The sequence below is a fragment of the Branchiostoma lanceolatum genome, chromosome 11, assembly GCF_035083965.1.
Source record: "Branchiostoma lanceolatum isolate klBraLanc5 chromosome 11, klBraLanc5.hap2, whole genome shotgun sequence".
Taxonomy (NCBI): Eukaryota; Metazoa; Chordata; class Leptocardii; order Amphioxiformes; family Branchiostomatidae; genus Branchiostoma; species Branchiostoma lanceolatum.
In genome coordinates this window covers 3695346-3717766 of record NC_089732.1, presented here as the reverse complement: position 1 = coordinate 3717766, position 22421 = coordinate 3695346, and the positions used below count along the sequence as shown (strand labels likewise).

Sequence of the window (22421 nt, the reverse complement as noted above, 5' to 3'; positions counted from 1 at the left end):
TGTTCAGTGGTTGCTGGTGTGCATTGATGTTATTGCTATTGTTCATCATATGTTGCCATTGTACATACTCTGAACAACTCCAAGATGTCGAACAGGTAGATCCAACAACCCTTGGCAAACTCTCACGCGAAGAAAGGGATTCTCACCTCCATCGCTTGAGACAGACACGTTCTTCATGGCATGTCCGAGGTTGAAGGCGACCAGGGTGCTGTAGTAGGTCCCGCCGTGCTGCAGGGTCCGGTTCAGCTCGGCACAGGCGGCGTGCTGAGTGTGAGGGAGCTCGTGGAACGGGACGACGTCGTCCGCATCGACTGCTGTTCCCACTCCCCACAGGTAAAAGCCTGTCATAGTTGAAAAAAACATCAATCTCTTCCATGCAGTTTACGTTGCAATCAAAGGAGATAGAAATTCATCCGTTTAATCTTGAAAGCGTATGACATTATTTACACACTCAGCTGGATGACAGTTAACAAGTATGTATCTGTAGTTGGGCAGAGTGTATGTTTAACTTGATTGGTTGGTGATACATTACTGCATCTATTTCTTTCAACACAATATACATTTCTCAAAACTGAAGAATATCGTTAGATCCTATGGCAGTCCACGAGCTAGTATAGTTAAATTACATTTGACAGATACAAGAATATCGAATTTCTATAACGCATTTATGGACAACTACCTCAAGGATCATTTGAAATTTGTAAAAATCGTTTTCAGTGAAAATAAAGTTACCGATTCCGCTCTCCTCGTCGTGAAAGTCCTTCCAGCTGGCGCAGATCCGGTTACCGACCGCCTGGAAGGCCCGGTCCCGGCTGTAGGTCTCCCCGTCATGAACTGTCCCCGGGACCGGCGGCGTCAAGTCCACGATCAGGGGTCTGGGGGCATGGCTGGCTGTTCGCAGGTCGACTGGTCGGACGCAGTAGGAAGTATTGTCAGAAAACAGCTATACAAAGTTAAACTTGTAATGCAAAACTCTTTTGAGTCTTTCTCTCTCCGTTTGAACCCCTAGTTTAATCTTTATGTGAGTTGGGTTTTGTTATCGTGCAGAGGATCAATGCCTGGGTCTTTAACATACTTTGGACCGCTGGTGGTTAATATTGTTTGGTATTCAAACCTATAATAGCTCCCGACTTTCTTCTGTCCTCTCCTCTAGATCTAGTATTTGCGGAGAGGGCAGCAGAGACTCGGGAACTATCATAGGCTTGGATACCTGGCTAGGTTAAAAAGGAAGTAAAACAGGCATCAGAAGCATAATGATTGCCTTTGTCTATGTGAAGGGAGACAGTTCATCAGCCACGTGTTCTAGCACTATAGTGTGCTTTCATAGGTTCAACCCTTACCATTGTTGATAGCCCTGACTTTGATCCATGTGGGGATGCCGTCCGGGATCCGGTAGTACAGGACCACGTGGGTACGGTTGTCATGACGATGCCAGTCCTTGATGAACACATCCCTGGGGCTCTTCCCCAACCCGATGTCAACCTCCCGGATGTTGGAGAGTGGGTCACTGAAATTACAACAGTGGAACAGCAACAGTTTTATCATCATTCCTCACCTCACCTTACTATCCCATGACCTCCTTTTTGGTTGTTGAGGCACCATGGCTAGTTTGTTTATCATTACGGCAAAGGATAAAAGACTCAAATAACAGGCAAGGTTTACTACTGACCACCACTTCATAAGGCTCACCTGGTCATTGTTGGTGCCGCTTTTGATGATCATCTTTTTAAGTTTTAGATTATTTATTTCATTGATCCAAGCATTTTGACTTCTGCCTAAGTCTTGTCTTGAGTGGTTAGGATAGACAGACTTTACATTTCGATGCTTGTAAACGTTTACTGGTCCTTACCTGACATTGTACTCCACAATGAGTTCGTAGGTGACTTCGTCGTAACTGATGAGTTTGACGTGGTTGACGAATGGAGGTGTGGTGTCGATGACGTAGGGGGTGGTGTGGCACACGGTGGTCGCTAGGGGGCCGCCGAACTCAACCTTGTTCAAGGCGCGGACGGACACGTGATAGAAGCCATCTATTGGATTGAAGCAAAATTTCTTTATGTACAATATTTCATTATGCGCAATATTTTTTTTCAGAAAGAAGGCTTGTTAAGAAAACTGAATACACACTCAACAATATTAGACACATAATCTCATCCGCTTGCTTCAAGATGTTATAATGACTGGTGCTTTTGGTCGCATCTGGATAAGGACCACCTGTCCGCTTTCTTGTGGTCTCTTAGATGATTTTATTCGCTTTAAAAGAATCGGATTTGTAGTGTCTAATGTGGCCATTTCCAGACATTTTTCAGAAAGAAGGCTTGTTAAAGAACTGGATACACACTCAACAATGTTAGACACTTCATCTCATCCATTAAGTTATAATGACTTTTGCGACTGGTCGCTTCTGGACATCGACCACCTGTCCACTATGGTCACTGTTTTTGTCCCATAGATTATTTTATTCATTACCAATGCAACCTTAGTGACCACATGTCTACTGCGGCCATTTTTCTAAAATCCCTTGCGTGGTCGTTACAGACAGGTTTGACTCACCGTCCAGCTCCAGCGGGTAGGCGAGCCCCTGGTGCGTCCACTCGTCCTCCCCATACAGGTGGGAGTGCGGGTCCTTGTGCGGATGGACGTCATCCTGACAGTGGTCCGTCCCCACTGTCCACGTGTACCCGAAAATACCCGTCTCGTTGTCATGGAAACCGTCCCAATTCGCTGGAAAATTGAATTGTGTTTTTTTAATAAGATTAAGTCGGAACATCGTTGGCTTAAACATTAAGGACATTAATGTAAATATTGCTATATGAAAAAAAATGAGAAATCCTTGGATAAAGAGCAAATACTTCATTTGTCATGATCGCACTACATGTAGAAGATTTTAAACTCGGTACTGATGATAACATTTATAAGGCTATCTATATGATAATAACATCGAATGATACGTACCAGTGACGTAGGTATTCGGCCGGAAATAGCGCAGGTCCTCCAGAGGCTTGTTCCCGTTAAACACAGTCCCGGACCCCTCTCCGTCTATAATGGCCCTGTGTGGATGGGATAAATAAAGACCTATATAACGAGCCATAAGGTCTTTATCCAGCCAGAATGAACTACTTCAGTTTACGTACAATTGCAGAGTTTTCCTAAACTTCAATCTGGCTTGGCTGAATATTTTGCTGTAAATTTTAAGGTAAACTATTAGATAAATAACACAATTTTTCTATTCATTTTCAAGGGGTACCAAAAGTTTTATGTAGACGTACATGTATAGAATGAAGCAACAAACTGTCATAAAAGAGCATTAAACTGTAACTTGAATTTTGTATTTATATTGTATTTCGTACCTGTGGTTGGGTAGAGGCGTCTGCTCCACACATCTGTCCTCCCACTCGTCCGGTACAAACTCCTCACACACCTCCGCGTTCGTCTCGTCCAGACTCACGTTCGCCAGCGGTCCGGGAGACGGGGGGACGAAGTCAACTATCACGGCCGGGGATGTCAGGATGTTCGTGTAGCCTGATTATTGTAGCAAGAAAGAGTTTAAGTTTGATTTGCTTTAGACTTAGCTAATTGAAAATTAATCTAGTTCTCCTGTGGTCTCCATGAAATGAAAATTAGCAACGTTAACATTGCACAGAAAGAAAAGAAAAAAGGAAAACTAGGACCAGAATACACCAAATTTGACAGTCTCAAAGAACTTTACCTATTACGTAGTTGCTGTCTAATTCAGAAGTTGAACATTTCAATCTTGAACATAATTCAAGTTACTACATATTTAGTGCCATATTTTACCACATCGTCAGGGTACCCTTATTGGTCCAGGCCATTTTTCTTGATATCAATGCAACGTTAGTCATACACTAATGTAAATGGTTAAAAACATGTCAATTACATAAGGTCTGATAATGACTTACCCACTGTGTTGTTGAGGAACAGGTTATAGTAGTACAGCTGGTTGTGGATCAGGTTCAGATCCTCGTGACCCACCTCCACGGCATGGCCGATACCGAGACGTTCAAAGTTGTGGAAAATACCGTCCTTTAGGCAACAGGAAATAGATTATGTCTTAGTTGCTTTCTTCAGCAACGTATCCTGTTTATAAACCAGCTAGCCAGGCAGCCAACCAACTTACCAACAAACAAACAAAAGAAACCGACAGACAAACCAACAAACTATCGTCGCCCAAAACATAATCTGCTGCATAAAGATTCCTTCCACCTTTGCCATGCAAAAAACAATATTTCTAACACACCGTATACATGACGACGCCGTGCCCCTCTATCTCCTCCAGCAGTTCACAGCGCCCGCCGTCGCTGTAGTCGTAGTTGAAGCTGAGACATTTCGTTGGTGGCAGCGCTAGGCAGTCCCGGGCACACTTCTGTGCGTAGGGATAGTGAGCTACGTGGTGGGGCTTCGATAGCACTCTCCCTGCATAAAACAGGATGCATGTTATTAAAAACAAGCTTGATCGTGATGCATACGCAAACCCCATATCCATTTTCTTGGAGAATGGTAGAGACGGGGGACGGTACAGGCTTACTGGCTCTCACGGTTCATCGCTGAGATTACTAGTCCCCGCAGTCGCACGTGATAGGACTAGTAATGAGTCGGTTCTCTTTAACAATGCTAGTAGTAAAACAATGTAGTGTGGTGGACAGAAAATTAACAGACTTTTCTCAAAACTGAACAAAATATTCGGCATACATTGTAGCGTTTTAAACATGGAAGCCCATCTATACAATAAAGAATGGGAGGCGTCCATTGCTGTCATCGATTCAACAATGCGCAAAATAAATCAAGCAAAAGTGTGTGTAATGAATTCACCAAGACGCGGCGCGGCGAAGTACTCCAGATTGCGGGTGTCGTGCGGGTCATGTCCGATGGTGATTTCAACGTGGATCTTGGTGATGTTGATTTCCTTCCACGGGACGACCTGATCACCATACACCTTCCGTCCGAACCCTATAGCCTCCTATCCAACAAAAACATGGAAAAATCAAAACTAGAATAAAAACTAGTCTATGTTGGCAGAAACCACATTTTACAGTTCTTGACCTCTTGATGCAACCCATAAAAGGAGTGTAAAACACGTCATCTGGCCTTTAACCCTTGAACTTAACGGTGGGCGGTATCGACTTTCTTGCACCTTTGACCCACCCCTGACCACATGATGACGTCATGTACTACACATTGAACCTCAAGTGTTTTCCATACTGGTATCGGTAAATAAAGTGACCATCGTGTGGGGCGTATTTTGAAGACAAAGCGACAGGTTTCAACGATGACACGAGCACGGATTGGTCTCATTTTAATGACAAACTGACAGGCTTCAACGATAGCATGAGCACGTGTAGGGCTCATTATAAAGACAAAGCTACCAGTTAGATCAACAATAACATGGGCAAGTGCAGGGCTCATTCTAAAGACAAAGCGACCGGTTTCAACGAAACTATAGCACGAGCACGGATTGGCTCTTGCCTTCTGGTTCACTAAGGCTGCATCGTCCAAGGCGACAGCCGACGAGCGAAGGATGCTGGGATGGCTTGTCGAGATGAAGTCTGGGGTGACACGTCCCCCCGGCAGCGTGACGTCATAGGTAGGCAGTTCACAAGTAGCCAGGGAGGTCTGCTGGGCCGAGTTGGTGGCCGTCACCGTGAAGTAGAGAGGGACTCCTCCTCGCAGAATCTTAGGGACAACATATCACCAATGATTGAGTAATAGCGCAATATATAATGAGCGTTACATAACGTCAGCGTGTAAAAATACAGGAAATCTGTCATGTTTCAAAAGTGATGATTTGGTCAGTGGACCAAAGAAGGCCAAAGCTCCGGTTGAAAATGTGGGTATGTAAAGTATTTTGCAAATTAAGTACAGACTTCTAAGATGATGAATACCTGTGCCACTATGGTGGTAAACCCTCCCAGCGGTTGATCTAACACCTGGTCGCTGCCTCCCCTGGTGACGCCGACGGAGTAGTTGAGGTCCACCTCGCTCCTGTCGTCCTCCACGGCCAGCTCCAGCAGGAAGGCCGGCTCCGTGTAGTCCCGCCCGTACTGCTGCAGCACGGTACAGGCGGTCGACTGGGCGGCTCGCCGGGCCACGCCGCTTTCAAACGGCTACACACGTGCATACAGCAAAGGTTAAGATGACAGTGCAACAGATGTATGTAAGACTGGGTACTAGAAAGTCTTACGTTAGAGGCACCATGCGTAAACTATCCTGCATGATAAGAAAATATGTCGGTCGTCTAGGTTGCTCGTCTCGCCACTCCGCTGTCAAGCGGCTACACAAACGCATATAGTGAACTTATGTAGAAGATGACATTGCAAGAGATGTAAGACTGGATTTACTGGCATCATGCATGAACTGTTCTGTATGGTAAAGACATATGTCGGGTTGAGATTTCATGAATTGGGTTGTAAAGTTTTTTTGTTGTTGAATATTTGTAGGTTGTACCCTATACTCAAGCGTATTGTCATTGTCATATTTGATTTTCGTATTGCTCTTGTGACTATACATTTTACCGGGTCGAAGTGTTTTACTTTGTGGTCCTTAACTATAGAAATCCCAAATGGGCGAAAACTCTTTTCTCCAGGATGTTTCGGAAGACCCCCAAAGGTCGCGGTCGTCAGTCCGATTCCCCTAAATACCGCCTGATATGATTTGTACCTACTATGCTTTTTACCGCGTCAAAGCCAGTCACTTTGTGGTCCTTATGGAAATCCCCATAGCAAAAAACTGAGTTCTGCTACCTTTTAAATGTATTATATTGAAGACCCACAAAGGTCAATGTTGGTCGTCTGATCACCCTAAAATGTAGCCTACAATCAGTTAATATAATGTTTAGCTACTAGTACGATTTTTACCGCGGTAAAGCCAGTCCCCTTTTGCTCCGTGACTATAGAAATCCACCTAGGGGGAAAACTGGCTTCTGCTACCTTTTGAAAAGGCTTTGTACTTTTCACTCTAAAATTTCGTTTGCAGTTAGTTCATCTCACATTCATCCCTATGTATGTAGTGTAATTATTTAATCTACCCCGTTTCTAAGTAACCATTCTATATAAAGAACGTACCGAATCAAAGACTTTGAAATCGGGCGGTGACGTGTCCGGTTCGTCTGAGTTGATGGCGAATATCGTCGCGTGTATCGTCGGGGTGGAGTACTGCCAGAGGAGCTTGTTGATCAGAGTTTTTCTGATGGTCTTGAAGACCAGAGGTATTGTCAACTCCAGAATCCCGCGGAGCTCCAGTCTTAGCGGAACCAAGTTCATGTCCATCCGGATACTGGAAAACAACACAGTTGAGTAAAAATCACAGGTTATCTCTATCTATATATACGTTATTACCACCTTCCGGAATGACACTCTGGCTTCTGTATACGTATATGTGTGTATAGCCGGTATAACCGCCCTTCGGCGTAATATACCAGCTTCGCAGGCACGTGGCGCGGCGGCAGCTGGCTATATTAAGAATTGCACTGAACGACCTGTCACATCTAACCTTTTGACCTTGCTGTATTCATTTATATGCACATCAAGCTGCTAGCTATCTGATGAGAATGTGCCTACTGTACTTGTTGGTAACGAGTTCCAGGAAAAACATTTTGAACACCTAAATCCTGAGTTGATAACTTGGTAATGGTAGACTGATGACGTGGTGGAATGCTTCATTGGTTGACGCGTTCTTTGAAAATCTTACTATGTACTTGGATTCCCTTGTAAGCTGTCCTTCCAGTAGTCTCTTACTAGTATGATCTTAGTCTTGATAATCGTTAATAACATTTTTGTGTATAAATGGTTTCGTACTTAGTCAATAGTTTAGTTGAAAATCATGCTTTCATGTTCTACCTAATATATTTGTGTTGTTGTCTGGGCAAAGATGCATTTCTGTGTGGATTTAAGCATTACAATTACAAGAGAGACTATGGCTACAATCAGCAAACATTCTCTCACCCCACATCCAAGGGGAACTTGGTGAATTGTAGTTCGGCCTTGCACGGGAACGAGGTTGTCATAATGAACCCTCGGATTTCCAGTCTCCCCTCAAACAGACCGAGCCATATACCAAGGGCACCCCAGACCTGGCACCCCACTGTGGGCGTCACTGTAACCTGTCAGGGAAGTTAATCAAGGAATCAGTCAGTAGATTCTGAATGGAATACGTCTTCCATGTATCAATGAGTATGAGCGAAACTTGATGAAGGTTAGACATCCAGTAAGATAAGCCAAAATTAGATACTCAAGCAACTGGATAAAAGTTTGAAATAGTCAGACGTTTCAGACAGACTGTATAAAAACAACAGTAGCTAATTGAACTATTAGCATACAACCTTGTGGTGAATTCATCTTCTTTTGAAGACTATGTCAAGCCATCCTAAATTGTCTTAACCTCATTAACATATCTATTCAGAGTTTTGGTATATAACCTGGTTTTCCAGTCCTATCCTCAGTCACTGACGAAAAACAGCGGATGCTGTCTGAAACGTCTGACTGTTTCAACATTTTATCCAGTTGTTTGAGTAACTAATTTTGGCAGATACTTGACGTTTTGCAACCTAGTAAATGTCATACAAAAGACGGATACTCATGATTTTGGGCATGCGTAGAATCACGTAGATAGAGCTTGGTATACATGCGTGGGACTACCGTAGGGCAGCAGTACTGAAACGGGCAGTGAATAGTCCAAATGTCAAGATCAACTCACATCGGCCTCCATAGAAAGCAGTCGAACGTCCGTGGAGAAAACCATGCCGTAACTCCCACCTGCACCCCAACCTGTAATCAAGGCCATGTTTATGATATATTTGTTTTAAAAATGCAAAAAGTCTTTCTAACTACCCATAATCACAAATATCAAAGAGTTACAACTCTGTGTTGGTAAATGTAACTGTGCTGTAGCCTCTACCAGGCTCCAGAGGGGGCTGGATGGGGTAGAAAATGGACTGGTAACATGCAATGGGAGTTAGTCTGCTATATAGGGGTACAGTTGGCCGCTTTGTAGGTGGCCAATGTTCCCTCTATCTGTAGCCGACACCCTTAGCATACTATTCACTCTATTTGGCCAATTTCTGCTTTTTATCTAGCCATCTTTAGGGCCCGGTAGAGGCTAATTGTGCTGTAAAACGTAAGTGGTACATACGGAAAAACATGGGAATCGGTCCAAGGGGGAAGAAAACTGTGTACTCGAAGAATTTGACATTGTACGGTCCGAATGGAATTCTAAACGTCAGCTTCTTGTCCAGAGACGTGAACTGGTCCTTGAATACCTGATGTAGAGCGTTGTCAATGGCTGCTAAGGCCTGTGAAGACAAAGCACGGAGACAAGATAGTTGGAATATTCACGGCTCAAATGTCCAATTTCATAGATAAAAATGTTTTGGGAAAATTGAAACCATGTCAACCAGTTGTCTGTGAACATGTAGGCCATAATATGGCATGTTTGTTGACACTCACGTACCATATCGCGATACAGTGTTCGTAGTTCCCGGATAACATCGGTGACGTCATCTGCTAGCATGTTAGCGTCGTCAATCAGCTTCTCAATGTCGCCTATAGAAAACTGCGCCAAATCCGCAATGCCTGGTGTACGAATGAGATGAAAAAAGTCAATGGTCCCAATGTGGAAAACAGCATAGGCCAACGTCACTGGATAGGCTACCGATTTCAGATTGATACTTTAAATGCATTTCAGTTCGCGTGGTTATTATTTCGCGTTAAGGGGAAAATTGAGTGTTCGCGGTGATTCTGAGTTCGCGGTAGCGCTACAATCAAATACTGCTACAGCATTGGACAAACATGTTCGCAGTGATTTTAAGTTCGCGGTGAAATGGTCGCCGCGAAAACCGCGAACATAAAACCACCTCGAACATTTCTGCATTTACAGTAGTATTCTTGTGGTTGTAGTGGGTGTGTCGAAAAAAGTCTGGTGTCTTGTCAACGGTGTCATAGATGTTGGCAATTTTGACAAATAGATTTACTATAGATACGGCTGCGTCTAAAGCAAGACGAGCAATAAAAAGATACCATACACGGTACTGTTACATATCGATACTAAAACATAGATCGATAGGTATGCTACTGCATAAACGCTTACTAATAGACCCCGGGGAAGACCACCCAAGAGATGGAAAGACCAGATCGTGAAGGACACTGGGTTAAACATTCGGGAAGCAGAGGCTAGGGCAAGGGACAGGACTTCATGGAAGATCCACCTGGAAAGCAAGGGGCCAGTTTCTGGCCTGTGCACGTAGGCAGTAGGCATAGGTACAATTAGCTTTCATTTATTCAAGGAAATCTAATTAAAAAACTCAGTTGACTTGAGATAAAGTTTAGGAAAAATAAGTAGACCCACTTCTCTTTCTCCTTCCAGCCAAGGCGGTTGTTTGACAAACTCCCAGCTGAAGTCTGGTCCTGCTGAAGACGCTGACATAGGGCAGGCACAGGTCGTCCAGTACTGAGCAGAGGGTCACTTGGTAGGTGAGCTGAAAGAACAGTTCGATTTGTTAATGTATGAATGAATGAATGGAGTTAATGAATGATTGAATAAATGAATGAATGAACAAGAGATTGACTGAAAATGGCAGGAAGGTCATACATCTTTAGCAGATACTAGACATAACAATCAAAAGTATGTAATATGCTATTTTGTAGGATTGAAAGAGTGCATTTTCCTACCTCAATACCACCTGAAATCTTCACGATTTTGTACTTGAACATCACTTGCGCGATGTCCAGAATTTGTAGATTTTCTTCAGAAGGTCCGACAGCTTCTTCCGCTGTTTAAATGAATACAGATCAGTAAAATGCTGTGCTTGGTAGAAAAGGCATATAACTTTAGAATTGGATATTTCATTTCTATCAAGCTAATTTGTTTCAAACAGTTATTAATAAGCAGAGTTAGATGGAAAGACAGACTAAAAGTTTACCAAAGGAAGGGTCGATGATGTTGAAGGTCTTTCTCCATGACCCCAAACCTAGCGTCAGCTGGTTGCTACAAGGGTCAACCACTGCAAACGCACTGATAGACCGCTTGGTGAAAACTAGATCCAGCTCCACACAGCAGGTCACTCCCAGGCAGCTATCCTCGAAGAAGCAGTGCATGTTGTCTGGTAGATGCTGCCTTAAATCGGGGCATCCTGAAGGAAAATGAAATCTCCAATAGATCAATTGCAATCAATTTGTACATACTTCAATCTGTAAATGATTGATAGAACATACGAATTTCGTAATATATGTACTGTAAAAAAAGACACTAACAATTTACATTAATTTTCATGATCAGCTTTAAAGGAAAACAGCGCTTGTAACAACGGTAGAATGAACGCCATACCCTGGGCCATGGGGCGGCATAACGAGACAGCAGTTAAAAGATTACCTGATGCTCTGCAGCTGTTAAAGTACGTACGGTTTTCTGGTTTCCTGTAGTTTTTAAGCAGCGTGCTGCGGGACCCTGTGGCAGGGTTCCCTCCGTCTCGCAGAATTCTCTTCAGCGCTGCGTCATCAAGTGTCTCTGGTACAGGGCAGGAGGTCTTCTCCAAATGGAGTGACTCCTAACAAGAGAAACAGCAGCGTACATGTTCAACTATTCTTCAATGGTTACTTTTTCTATGTGTTTGGCATATCATTAGCATTGAAATATGACTACAGATGTTAAAGATAGTGATAAAATTACATTTTCCAATCTTCTCTGTGATTTTCAATATGTTATGGATCAGTCTTGCTCATTAAAAAGATATTGAAATAACATATCTTAAAATATGGCAAGCACTAGGCGAAAAGGAAGGTTTGTGTGTTCATAGGGATGTTAGTTAAGAACAGCACGACTAACCAGAAGTCGTTCCACTGTCTGTTCAAGTCTGGCCTTGGCATCCGCCAGTCCTGACGACACCATGAACTCGAACACTTTGGAGAGTTTCAGACTTCGGAAGTCAAAGTCGAGTAGCGAGACGATCTCATTCATGTCAGGAAGGTCCAGGCTGCTCACGAAATCTGGGGTTGAGACGTGAGCAGGTCAATATAGCTGTCTAGGATATATGTCAAAAGGCAGAAGTTCCAGGAGATTGTGGAATTCTAATATTCAGTTTTCATCATCATCATCATCATCATCATCATCATCATCATCATCATCATCATCATCATCATCATCATCATCATCATCATCATCATCACCATCATCATCATCATCATCATCACCATCATCACCATCATCACCATCATCACCATCATCACCATCATCATCATCATCATCATCGGTCATTCAGTTTTACGCATTCACATATGTATAGCCTGCTGTATACATGTACCATGTTTACACTGTGAGTTCTTTGCAATTGTTTTCGTGTCCATATGTGATATAGGTCTACTCCTTAAAAATATATTGAAAGAACATTTACACATCTTAAAATATGGCAACCACTAGGTGAAAGGAAGGTTGATAGTGTTAAATGCACGTTGTCGTAACGACCATATACGTGAAGGCGAAAATGTGAAATATTTTAAATGAAGTAATATCATGATCAGATAGTAACGGTAAATTAGTTTAATTATTTTCCTTCTTTTACCCTTTGCTTGGTCAAACCACTGCCCCACGTCCCTTTTCTTTCTGTCGTTGACATTAGGAAACTCTTGGTCGAGATCAGAGATGTCGGGTTCGGTTCGCGCAGGTGAAGTGTCCTCTTCTCTGGAGCCGCCAAAGTTCCCTCTGGATACGACTTTATTCTGTGAAATAAGGGGACGGAGCCATTCACAAGGGGGATTGAGACGTCTTGATAGCTCTAGCTTTTACAAACATTATTTTACAAAGGACACGGAGAAATTAACTTAAAATCCAAAAGACGCATAAGATCTCTCTTTTTCTTCACACCAAGTGCTATGAATACTGTTGGTAGAAAATCGCCCCTTATACTTCTCGGATTACTGTCTCCAGCGACAAACTGACAAAAAAAGCAAACAGACTAGCAACCACAAACCCCCCAGTGGCACAAAAAGTGCTCTTATTTTTGGAGATTATCAATAGATATGAACGGATGTGAAAATATCATCTTAGGAGGTTGATCTGTATCTTGACAGCCGATACAGCCGCCCTTCGGTTTTATACACCAGCTTCACAGGCATGGTGCGCGGCAGCAGCTGGTTATATAACACCCAAGGACCTGTCGCACCTAATTTACCACATCTATTTATTTCAAGCTATCTAGTATGTATGTGCCTGCTATTGAATGCACAGTTGAAAGTACCGTTGATTGTACACTTGAATGTTCACTTGAATGTACATTCAAATGTACACTCGAATGTACTCTCGAATGTACACTCGAATGTACTTGAATGTACACTTGATTGTACCTTGAAAATAAGGTGCCAGTCCCCGCACTCCTGTACCCAGCCCGGGACTACCATGTCTCTCTTCTCCATGAAGCGAGTCGGGTCCACCAACCCTCCGGACTCGATGTTTCTGATCGCGAGGTGGATGTGGTTAGGCTGGCAGCTAGAGCTCGACACCGTGCCGATCAGGGTCCCCTTGAACACCTGTGATGGAAAACAACAGATGAAGACTAGACATGCAGTTTTCAACATCAATTAACGAAGATCCAGACAATGTTGTCAATCTATGATCCAGACAATGTTGCTCCAAAAGCTCACCATCATATTTTAATTTCTTATAATCATAATCTTATAATAATTGATCATCGTTTTTGGTCATTTGGAAGATAAGTCTTTTTTATTTGAAGGATTAATTGGTACATCCCCCTACATCCCCCTAAATTAGGGGAATGTACCAACTATCACCTAAGAATGATATTGATGAGCAGGATCGAAGATCACCTTACCCGTTTCATCTCTTTCTCGGGGAGGAAGTTCACGTTGCCAATGATGACTTCTAGTTTCTCCATCGAGTCCGTCGTTATGGTTACTTGGTTGTTGCCTGAACTTCTTATGATGCCTGAGAAGGGGGCGCCAATCTGTACGAAATGAATAATGTCATTGGGACACAGAAAGCATCGACATAGACCGACCGGCCAGGGTGTGATGCCATTGCCTCTCGAGACAGACGGCTGCCAACAACGAAAACTTTTACATTGCCTGTTTTTACATTTGGAAGTAACATTCGTTGCTATCACGGGACTTTAGAAGCTCTGTGATTGATAACACATCAGCATACGGACTTAGACATAGAGGTGATCAAATATCCTAAATATAGAAGACATAGCATTAAGAATGCTGCTTACCTGTTGTCCTGCGGCTGCCTCTAGAAGCACCCCTTGTTCAGCATAACGTCCCTGTCCAGTGCTTGGATAGAATCCGTCCCCGCATGAGTCGGACTCTAGATACTTTCTTGGGAAATCTTGGTCAGACTTGGACCCGAAGATTTGCTCAATCAGGGATTTAGCCTCGTCGTAACTGAAATAGGGGAATGTAAAAATAAGTTTTTGTTAAAAGTAAGTAAGATATCACCTTAACTGTAATTGCGACAATATATGTGTAATTAGGTATACAAAGTTGACCTATACTTGCCACAAGGCACATGTTGGAACTACATGGTTAGTAAGTTGTATTTTGTTTTCGAGGTCACATGTAGTATAATACGATTGATGTTGTTTGATATACGTGGTCACAACAAGCGTAACAAGAAGGTGAAAAAGAAAGTAGTCATTAACGCGGTAATATTCAAATGCGACAAAGTTTATGTGTGATATGGTAAACAATGTTATCCTATACTTGATCTTTGCTAAGTTATATCAAACCCCCTCTCTCCAATGGTATGAAACTAAAGTCTGCCGTGTTTGTACAACTTTGTACAACAGCGGTAACGTACCCGTTCTTGATCGCGTTGTAGCCGTCCTTGATGGATTTGATGAGGTCCACAGTCTCTTCGAACGCGGAGAGGAAGATGTTAGGAATCCGGTACACTTGTTCTACGGGACCGAGCAGCCCGTTCAGTATTTCACGCAACTCGGTCACAATCTGTTGTCTCACTGCATTCTGGAACAAAATATCAGAACATTGTATGTAGAAGTTGACTTAAGTTACGAAATGGCAATATCATAAAAACACTCATTTGTATCTAAGGAAGCGATTAATAGGCAAGCACACGGCCTATGTACTAAGGCAGCTAGATGGGTACACATTTTCCTCTCGGTGGGATGTTTCTGAGATAAGTACTCTCTCTGTTTAGCTCACAGAATGGTATAGACGTTGAGCACTCGCCGCTTCCTGTTGTAGTGATGGCACAGGTATGTGGAACAAAGTCTACATGAATGGAGATGGGCTCCCCATGCATACGCATCATCTATTGTATAGGAATGACTATAGTCTGAGAAAATGTTCTTACAAAGATTTTTTTACTTACAACGTCGACTCCAAAGAATCGTTTGGTGAAGTCGTTGGACTCTACTTGCTGCACGACCCAGTCATCCAGATTCAGAAGGGAGTCAAACGCCACCGAAATGTCGTCAGAGATCTGTGCCAGCTCGTCTCGCAGGTTCATCCAGTGGAGTTTCTTGTCTGAGATTTAAAAGAAGAAAAAAGAAAACAATACAACACATTTTTAAATACTGTTTGGAATACAGTAGTCGCTCATGGATGTTGACTAAAGAAATCACGATTACATGGCGACAGAGTTCTCAACGTTGCGTTTCAACCAAAACACACACAAAATGACCATACAACAAACAAGACGACGGACGAACAACATTACACGCCAAGGCAGAGGTATTGTTTTACTTTATCTAAAAGGTCCAGTCATACCTTCCTTGAACAAGAGAGCCTTCTCGATGCGCTCTTTTGCCTGGATGACACCGGTCACGGCGAACTTGATCCTGAAATAAGGACGAAACAGTCATCCCAAAAATTGTCATTCCCGAGGACATTTCACTCCTATGCCCAGGAAGATTAGCTGTTTAAAAATCTTGTATGTTTGCTAATGGCCTTGATAGTATCCAAAGTATCCCTGAGAAACTGATTGTTATTCCTCAGGCTTGTCACTGGTACATGCAGATTACTGCTACTTACATTGTGACTCCTTTGAAGATGTCTTCTATGGCAGTCTTTGGTGTCTTGATCAGCTTTCCGATGGACTTGACCACCATCTGCACGCCGTTCTTAATCTGGTCGGCAGCCCAGGGGAGCGTGATGGTGACTGCATCCGCGATGGACTGTAGGAGAACATTTATCAATGAATCATCATCATTATCATTACCTGCCCCTAGTCCGGACTACGTTCACTCTACTTATCTAAGCGTCCCTACCTTCAATGACGTTCTGCAAGTCCTGAACCATCACCCTGGCATCCCGAGCTTATTGGTCTATTGGCTACAAATGTCTATTGAGCTCCTTATTACAGGATCCAAGAATTCCCAATTACGACAAGACTGTGAACTCCTGAAAAGGGGAAGGTGATGGATCCAGAAGGCGTCGCGACAAATTAAGGAGGTTCTCCTTGTGCCCTAGTCCATCTTTCAGCTTGAATTAGGGCATGCTACTTTCTGATGTTGTAGATTGAAAGTAGGTGCAAGGATATGCTATATCATACTCACATTGTAAAACTCCATGACCTCAGCCTTGACGTCAGTGATGAGCGCGCTGACTCGGTGGATCACTTGTTTGACGTTCTCCACGACAGGAGGGAGGTTGGTATATTCTCCTGCTTTCTTGATGAACTCCTTCGCCTTGACTCTGAACTCGCGCACTTGGTTGGGGAGGTTCTGCACCGCTTCTATGATGTCCCGGAAGATGCCGTCAATGGAGCCCGTCGTTCTGTTGACAGAGCATCGATGCATATCGACTTATAGTGTTGCTATCACAGAAATTGTAGTACACTATCCATGCACATCTATTGATATAATCTACTGCCCTCCATACATTGATGCAGTTACAATTTTGCAAACAAACTGGTCTAAATGGTAGACACAAAATCATGTTTTCGGTGACATTTAAAGTGTCTTCCTAAAAATCCTCTGTAAGAGCTTCCCTTTGTCTGGGTAAGAGACAGGGTCTTTTCTTTTAGCCAGGGATATCCCCTGTAGTGTCTTTTGCAGTCATGTGTCTTACATTGTTGTCTAAATGTTGGTTTGCCATCGACGTGTGGAAAGTCATAACACGATAAGAATCTTGATATCTGATTTCCCTGTGCCTCCACATAGCTGCTATTTGGTCATTGCTATTTACCTAGTAGACATGTTCATATTTATGTATGTATATATGTATAAGTTATGGACTTACGTGCCAGTACACAGTCCTACTTACCTCCCCAGAAGCTGCTTGAAACGGATGATGGTGTTCTTTACATTTCCAACGACCGTCTTGATCACGCGGTCAAACAGTTTAACCAATCGGAAAACCTCTTCGAAGTTGAACTCCTGTAGAATGAAATGATGAGCAAGAGCTCAAGATTGATGTGACACAAAATTCTTAATATCACAACCGCACATATATTCCACATATAGCTTTTCTTCAAACATAACATCGCATATGGATCGGACAATACAAAGCAATCCAATATTCCGCAATATATGTCTGTGCAAAAGAATGTGTGTCCGGCCGCCTGCCATATCTTGAAAATGTTGAATTCATATGCTACTTTTACAACACTCTTGGATTAAAGCTTCAAACACACCTTAGATCCCTTCAATTGATTTCTATTTGTTCACATCACGCTACAATATCGTGAAATTAATTTTTGTAACAGGCACCCTAAGTTTGCTTACCTGAAAAATGTTGAATTCGTACTCCGCCTGTCCTTTGAAACAGACTCTCGCGTCCAGGAATTTGTAGTCGATGCCGATTATCCCCACGTGCACCTTGGCGTACGCCCAGTCCAGCACGTCCACATAGAACCCACCCTTCAGCGGTTCTGTAAATATGGCAAAGTTTTAGTGATAGTCCGTTTGTCCTTGTGGTACATTAGATTTTTTGCATACATGATTATTTGTCAATATAACGTGAAACTTCCAGCACATTTATTGAGTAAGGGAAGGAGGCTGCCTTGATGTGCCATGGCCTTAGCCTGGGTGCCATCCTATTTCTACCGGGGCTTCTACACTCGCTTTTGAAGGTAGCGAGTGTAGGAGCCCCCGGTAAAAATAGGATGGCACCCAGGCTACTCTGGCCTAAGCGCCTGTCGTTGTGATCCACATTGCACTGTTGGCCATAGAAAGTCGTTATTCTTCGCCTCAATATACTTTAGGTTGAATGATATGAATTTTTATAGTGTATAAGACAAATCTAATCTATGTCTATTGTCTAATGAAGAATGTGGTCGCCAGCGCCATTAAAGCAAAGTGTACCTAGTATATTCGTCATAACCCTGAAGTGACTTGACACTCAGGCAGATATTTTCATGTTCACTAAACTAGTCTTCAGACAGTTGTTATTCAGCAGCTTATTTTTTTTCATTACTTCCCAATTACAATAGCCATGACCAAATCTTTATCTGCATTAGAGACCTTACTTGACTAACATCGCCCATTAATCAGTCCTCTTGTGATAATCCGAGACAGCTTTATACTCTAAATGATGTTTTGTTGACTAGACTGCGTTGTTGACTTTTACCTTATCTTTGTAATGACCACATATCAAAGTCAGGACAAAAGCCTTTATCTTTGAGCAAGCCCGGACCCACGCAACTGATCCAATAATTGCCTGTTATTGCCTCAATTTGTTTACTTCCCGTAACTGCCAGGCTTTGATCACTGCTATGTATGCATTGAGACAGAAAAACAATTCATTGATTGATTGATTGATTATTTGAATGATTCTCTTAGGATTTAACTCGTCAAAGGAAAACCGGTAAGCCTACCAGTACTAGCAGTTTTGTACAAAGCTGTTATGAACATTGCCATAACTACAATAGACCAAAGCAACAACCATAATGATTGTAAGCACATACAGACCACGTTGTGCTCACGAAAACATTAAATTTTTTACTGACGTTTAGGCTGTTTCTGCTGCCTTCATCCGTCAAAATACAATGAAAGTTACCATTTTTTTTCATCAACGAAAAGTGTCACTACAAATATAACTTGCAAAGCTTGAATAGTCTCACTTAACACAGGATTTACAGTCTTATTGAAAACTATCACCAGTAATGGCCAAATATCCAAGGCAATAGCTATTTCTATATTCGTTCACAACCTATAATCATCACTCGTTTGCACAGCTGAACAAGTAGTAGAAAGTGTCCAAAACATAGCAAACAATCAATGGATTTGTTGATTGTTTGATTGATCGCTTGCTTGCTTGATTGATTGATTGATTGATCAATTGATTGACTAAAAATCATTGATAACGTTTGCACTCACTCAGGTCCAGTTCCATCTCGTTCCTAATGACGATTCCCATGGACGCACCGATCTTGCTCGAGCCGATCCGCTTCTGCCAGTCCATGCTGGGCGTCTCCAGTTTGAAGTGGAAACCCTTAAACAACTTTTCTAAGGAATCACTCAGACCCCTCTTTTCTCTTCCTGCTGCGATGGCCGTCTGGTTCTGATATCTTGAATAGCTAGAAATGATGATTAATAGAAGCATCACTGTTAATGATAAAAGGTGCAGAAATGGCACTGCAAACCTATGGTAATGAACGAGGTAGTATTCCAAAAATGGATTGGCGTTAAGCCTGTATAACTGTCTCTGATCACGTGGTAGCCAATATAATCAGTCACGTGATAAGAGAACGTAATCACGGGTTTCAAGAAGAGACAGAGTTCGTCTCGAAAGTAGCAAACGTTTTCGTTGTGTGTGACATTTCGTCCAAAGTAAGAATGAATTGATTGATATTCTTTTAATACATATGTCGTTTGTTACATGTCATATTATGTTTGCTACTTCAACTGTGACAAGATCACATCTTTGGCAACTCTTACCTCTCGTTGATTTGTTTCTGCACTGTCCACAGTTGGGAGGCCCGGGGGTGGCCGAGGTAGTCCAGAGCGGCTGCGTACCGCACGTGGCCATCTGGATCTTCTATTGCCACACGTAGAATCTCGTCTGCCGCCTGTTAGAAAAAAATGGGATTTAAGATTTGGATTTGGGAGAGATCAACTTAATTCTGATACACTATTTCTGCCTTCTTGATAGGAAAGGAATGGAGCATTTCCTTTTTTGACACTATTAATTGTTGTATTGTTATCATGATTTATGTATGTTCATTTATAAGTCCTTAATGTAAGTTTCAATCTTATTGTAGGAAGCTGCTATCAGCTCCTGCTACCTGACTTGCCTGTATAATTTGTCTATACTTAACATACAAATTGAAATGTTTCTCATAAAAACATAACAAAGGTGCACGTTGATATATAAAGGCTAAAAGAGTATAACTCACCTTCTCATGGTCGTAGCTTTTCAGCGCTGTCAAACTTGTTCTCTTCAGTACAGAAGGTGCTTCCGTACTGTTCATGTAGGACAGGAAGTAGTCGTAGGACCTGTCCATCCCGGCGTTCCCCAGCGCACCGAGGATCGTAGCCTTCTCGTGGAGGTGACTGCTGTACTCCTCTTCTGTCAGGGCGGATCTCAGCTGTCTGTGCTTCCATGGGTCTTTAGGAGACAGAAAATTAAGTTATGGCAATGACGTCGCCAGAATATCTTCGAGCTTGTATAGTTTAATTACGATTAGGCACGGTACTTGTTGCTATACTACGAGTCACAATAACCGGTTAAAAGGTGTATCCTAATGTAGATCAAAGTGTCCATTCTTTTTCCAGGTGCGAGGATTCATTAAAAAAGGTTAATTATCTCCAGGCTTATATAGTTATGCCATATTAACATCCGAGATTTGGTGTAGCAGTCTTATTTTGCCATGGAGCTCGAAGATTATGTCGTAAATTTTCCTTCAACATGTTGAATTCATTTGTGGCTTGCAAACACACAGAGACGAGAAAGACTTACCATGAATCTCCACCATCCCATGGAGTCGGTCGATGATGGTGTTAGCTCGTGCAGGGTCGGTGGTGTGGATGATTCCCGCCAGAGTCCCGAGCAGTAAGTGTGCCCGCGTCCACACGTGTAGCCCGTCCTCCTCATCTGGTGGTAACCGCAAAATAGACTTGATACTCGAACATTTAACACCCACAACTTAATACTATGTATACTATACTGCTGGAAACTAACATGGCATTCGACATACGGATGATTTTAGAGCACAAATAACTCAATGTATATAAGACATTTTGCCAGGAGAGTAGACATGCAATACAAATTACACCACACCTCCCACCCAACCCCCATTTCAATTGTTACTGGGGAAGTAACTTACCATCAAACTCCATCCTCCATTTGAAGCACATGTTCTCCACAGTTTCAATAACGATCTGTAAAATATTCGGAACAGCATATTATGATCTTCAAGCAGGATCTGTTAGCATGATTCTAACTATTTAAAGTTGATTATGCAATTTGACAATATAACAGAGGAATAATGAAAACGACTAATATGTATACTTATTGACATCACATTAGTCTGCACCTTGTAGGTAACAAATATTGTGCCATTATGAAATGCACACCTGTGGTGGGGGACTTTCCAATCCAAAGAAATGGAAGAGTGTCCTCAGTATCAGCTTAGCATCCTTCTGATGCGGTGTTAACACCAGCTTAGTCAGCAGGGTGAGGGAGTCGTTGGTTGCCATGGCGCCGAGTGCGTCAGCAATGGCGTCACGGTTCTCTATGTCGTCATCAGATGTTGTGTTGCCCGGTATGTAGGTGTTGGCCACATGTGTGAGGTTGTCCGATGATAGGTGATACAATGCCTCCACGATGTTATGGAAACATGTGATCCTCTCCTGTGATTCTGTAGCAGTTAAAGACATAGAGTCATTGGTCATCGTTATTGTGATGTCTTATGGTGATCATTCGGTAGCATGCCAATGATAATGAATGAAGGCAAGACGTGTTTACGTCATTATAGCCTGGAATCCAAACCTAGCTCCCGAGTCTCCTCTTTGCAAAAATTGCTCTCTATTTGCGGAGAGGAGACTCGGGAGCTATAATAGGTTTGTATTACAGGCTAGTGTCATATTAGATTTCTTAATGTATCGCATGTACAAATCAATTGACAACATACAAGCAAAAGTTCCATGTTAACATGTACTCTTATGCTTGACATTGATTGTATTTCTCAGCTATGATATATACATAGGTTTATGTCTAACCTTTGGGCCTGACCGTTCTCATACAAGTCAGGTTGCCAACAATGGCCTCTTCTTGGTCTTCCAGCGTCAGGATACGTTTGGGGGGCTGAAAAACAAAGCAAAGGAGATTTAACAAGAATTGCTATTCGGTCCAACTTTTTTCATCCAAGCTTAAGCCTTCCATATTTACATGAATATATTGCTTACCAAAAGAAGAAGACTAACAACATGTAGCATTTTATAAGTTCGTACCCACTGTTTTTATTTAGGATAAATTCTATGATAAAAGCTAGTACCA

General features: G+C 42.5%; 1 protein-coding gene across 1 annotated transcript; it reads right to left on the bottom strand.

Annotated features, from left to right (window-relative positions):
- Positions 1-443: 443 nt before the first annotated feature.
- LOC136445128 (uncharacterized) lies at positions 444-22234 on the bottom strand. Its single transcript, XM_066442989.1, has 40 exons — positions 22145-22234; positions 21500-21783; positions 21250-21304; positions 20883-21017; positions 20320-20531; positions 19862-19992; positions 19301-19500; positions 17708-17853; positions 17247-17359; positions 16538-16757; positions 16014-16156; positions 15750-15820; positions 15352-15506; positions 14818-14984; positions 14231-14402; positions 13832-13963; positions 13347-13529; positions 12566-12722; positions 11833-11993; positions 11410-11554; positions 10931-11140; positions 10680-10780; positions 10357-10486; positions 9463-9584; positions 9145-9304; positions 8710-8780; positions 7959-8116; positions 7080-7290; positions 5901-6122; positions 5485-5691; positions 4831-4978; positions 4259-4434; positions 3921-4044; positions 3351-3522; positions 2956-3050; positions 2554-2724; positions 1850-2030; positions 1341-1507; positions 733-906; positions 444-481 (listed from the first exon to the last, which is right to left on the bottom strand). The coding sequence occupies exons 1-40, from the start codon at positions 22164-22166 to the stop codon at positions 444-446; spliced, it is 6042 nt and encodes a 2013-aa protein (XP_066299086.1). The 5' UTR covers positions 22167-22234.
- Positions 22235-22421: the final 187 nt, after the last annotated feature.

Coding starts and splice junctions, on each gene's coding strand:
- LOC136445128 (XM_066442989.1), bottom strand. CDS start 22,166: ATGAGAACGGTCAGGCCCAAAG. Junction 17,854..19,300: donor CGAGATGGAACTGGACCTGA/GTGAGTGCAAAC, acceptor CCATATTTACAG/AACCGCTGAAGGGTGGGTTC. Junction 2,725..2,955: donor GCCGAATACCTACGTCACTG/GTACGTATCATT, acceptor TCAATTTTCCAG/CGAATTGGGACGGTTTCCAT.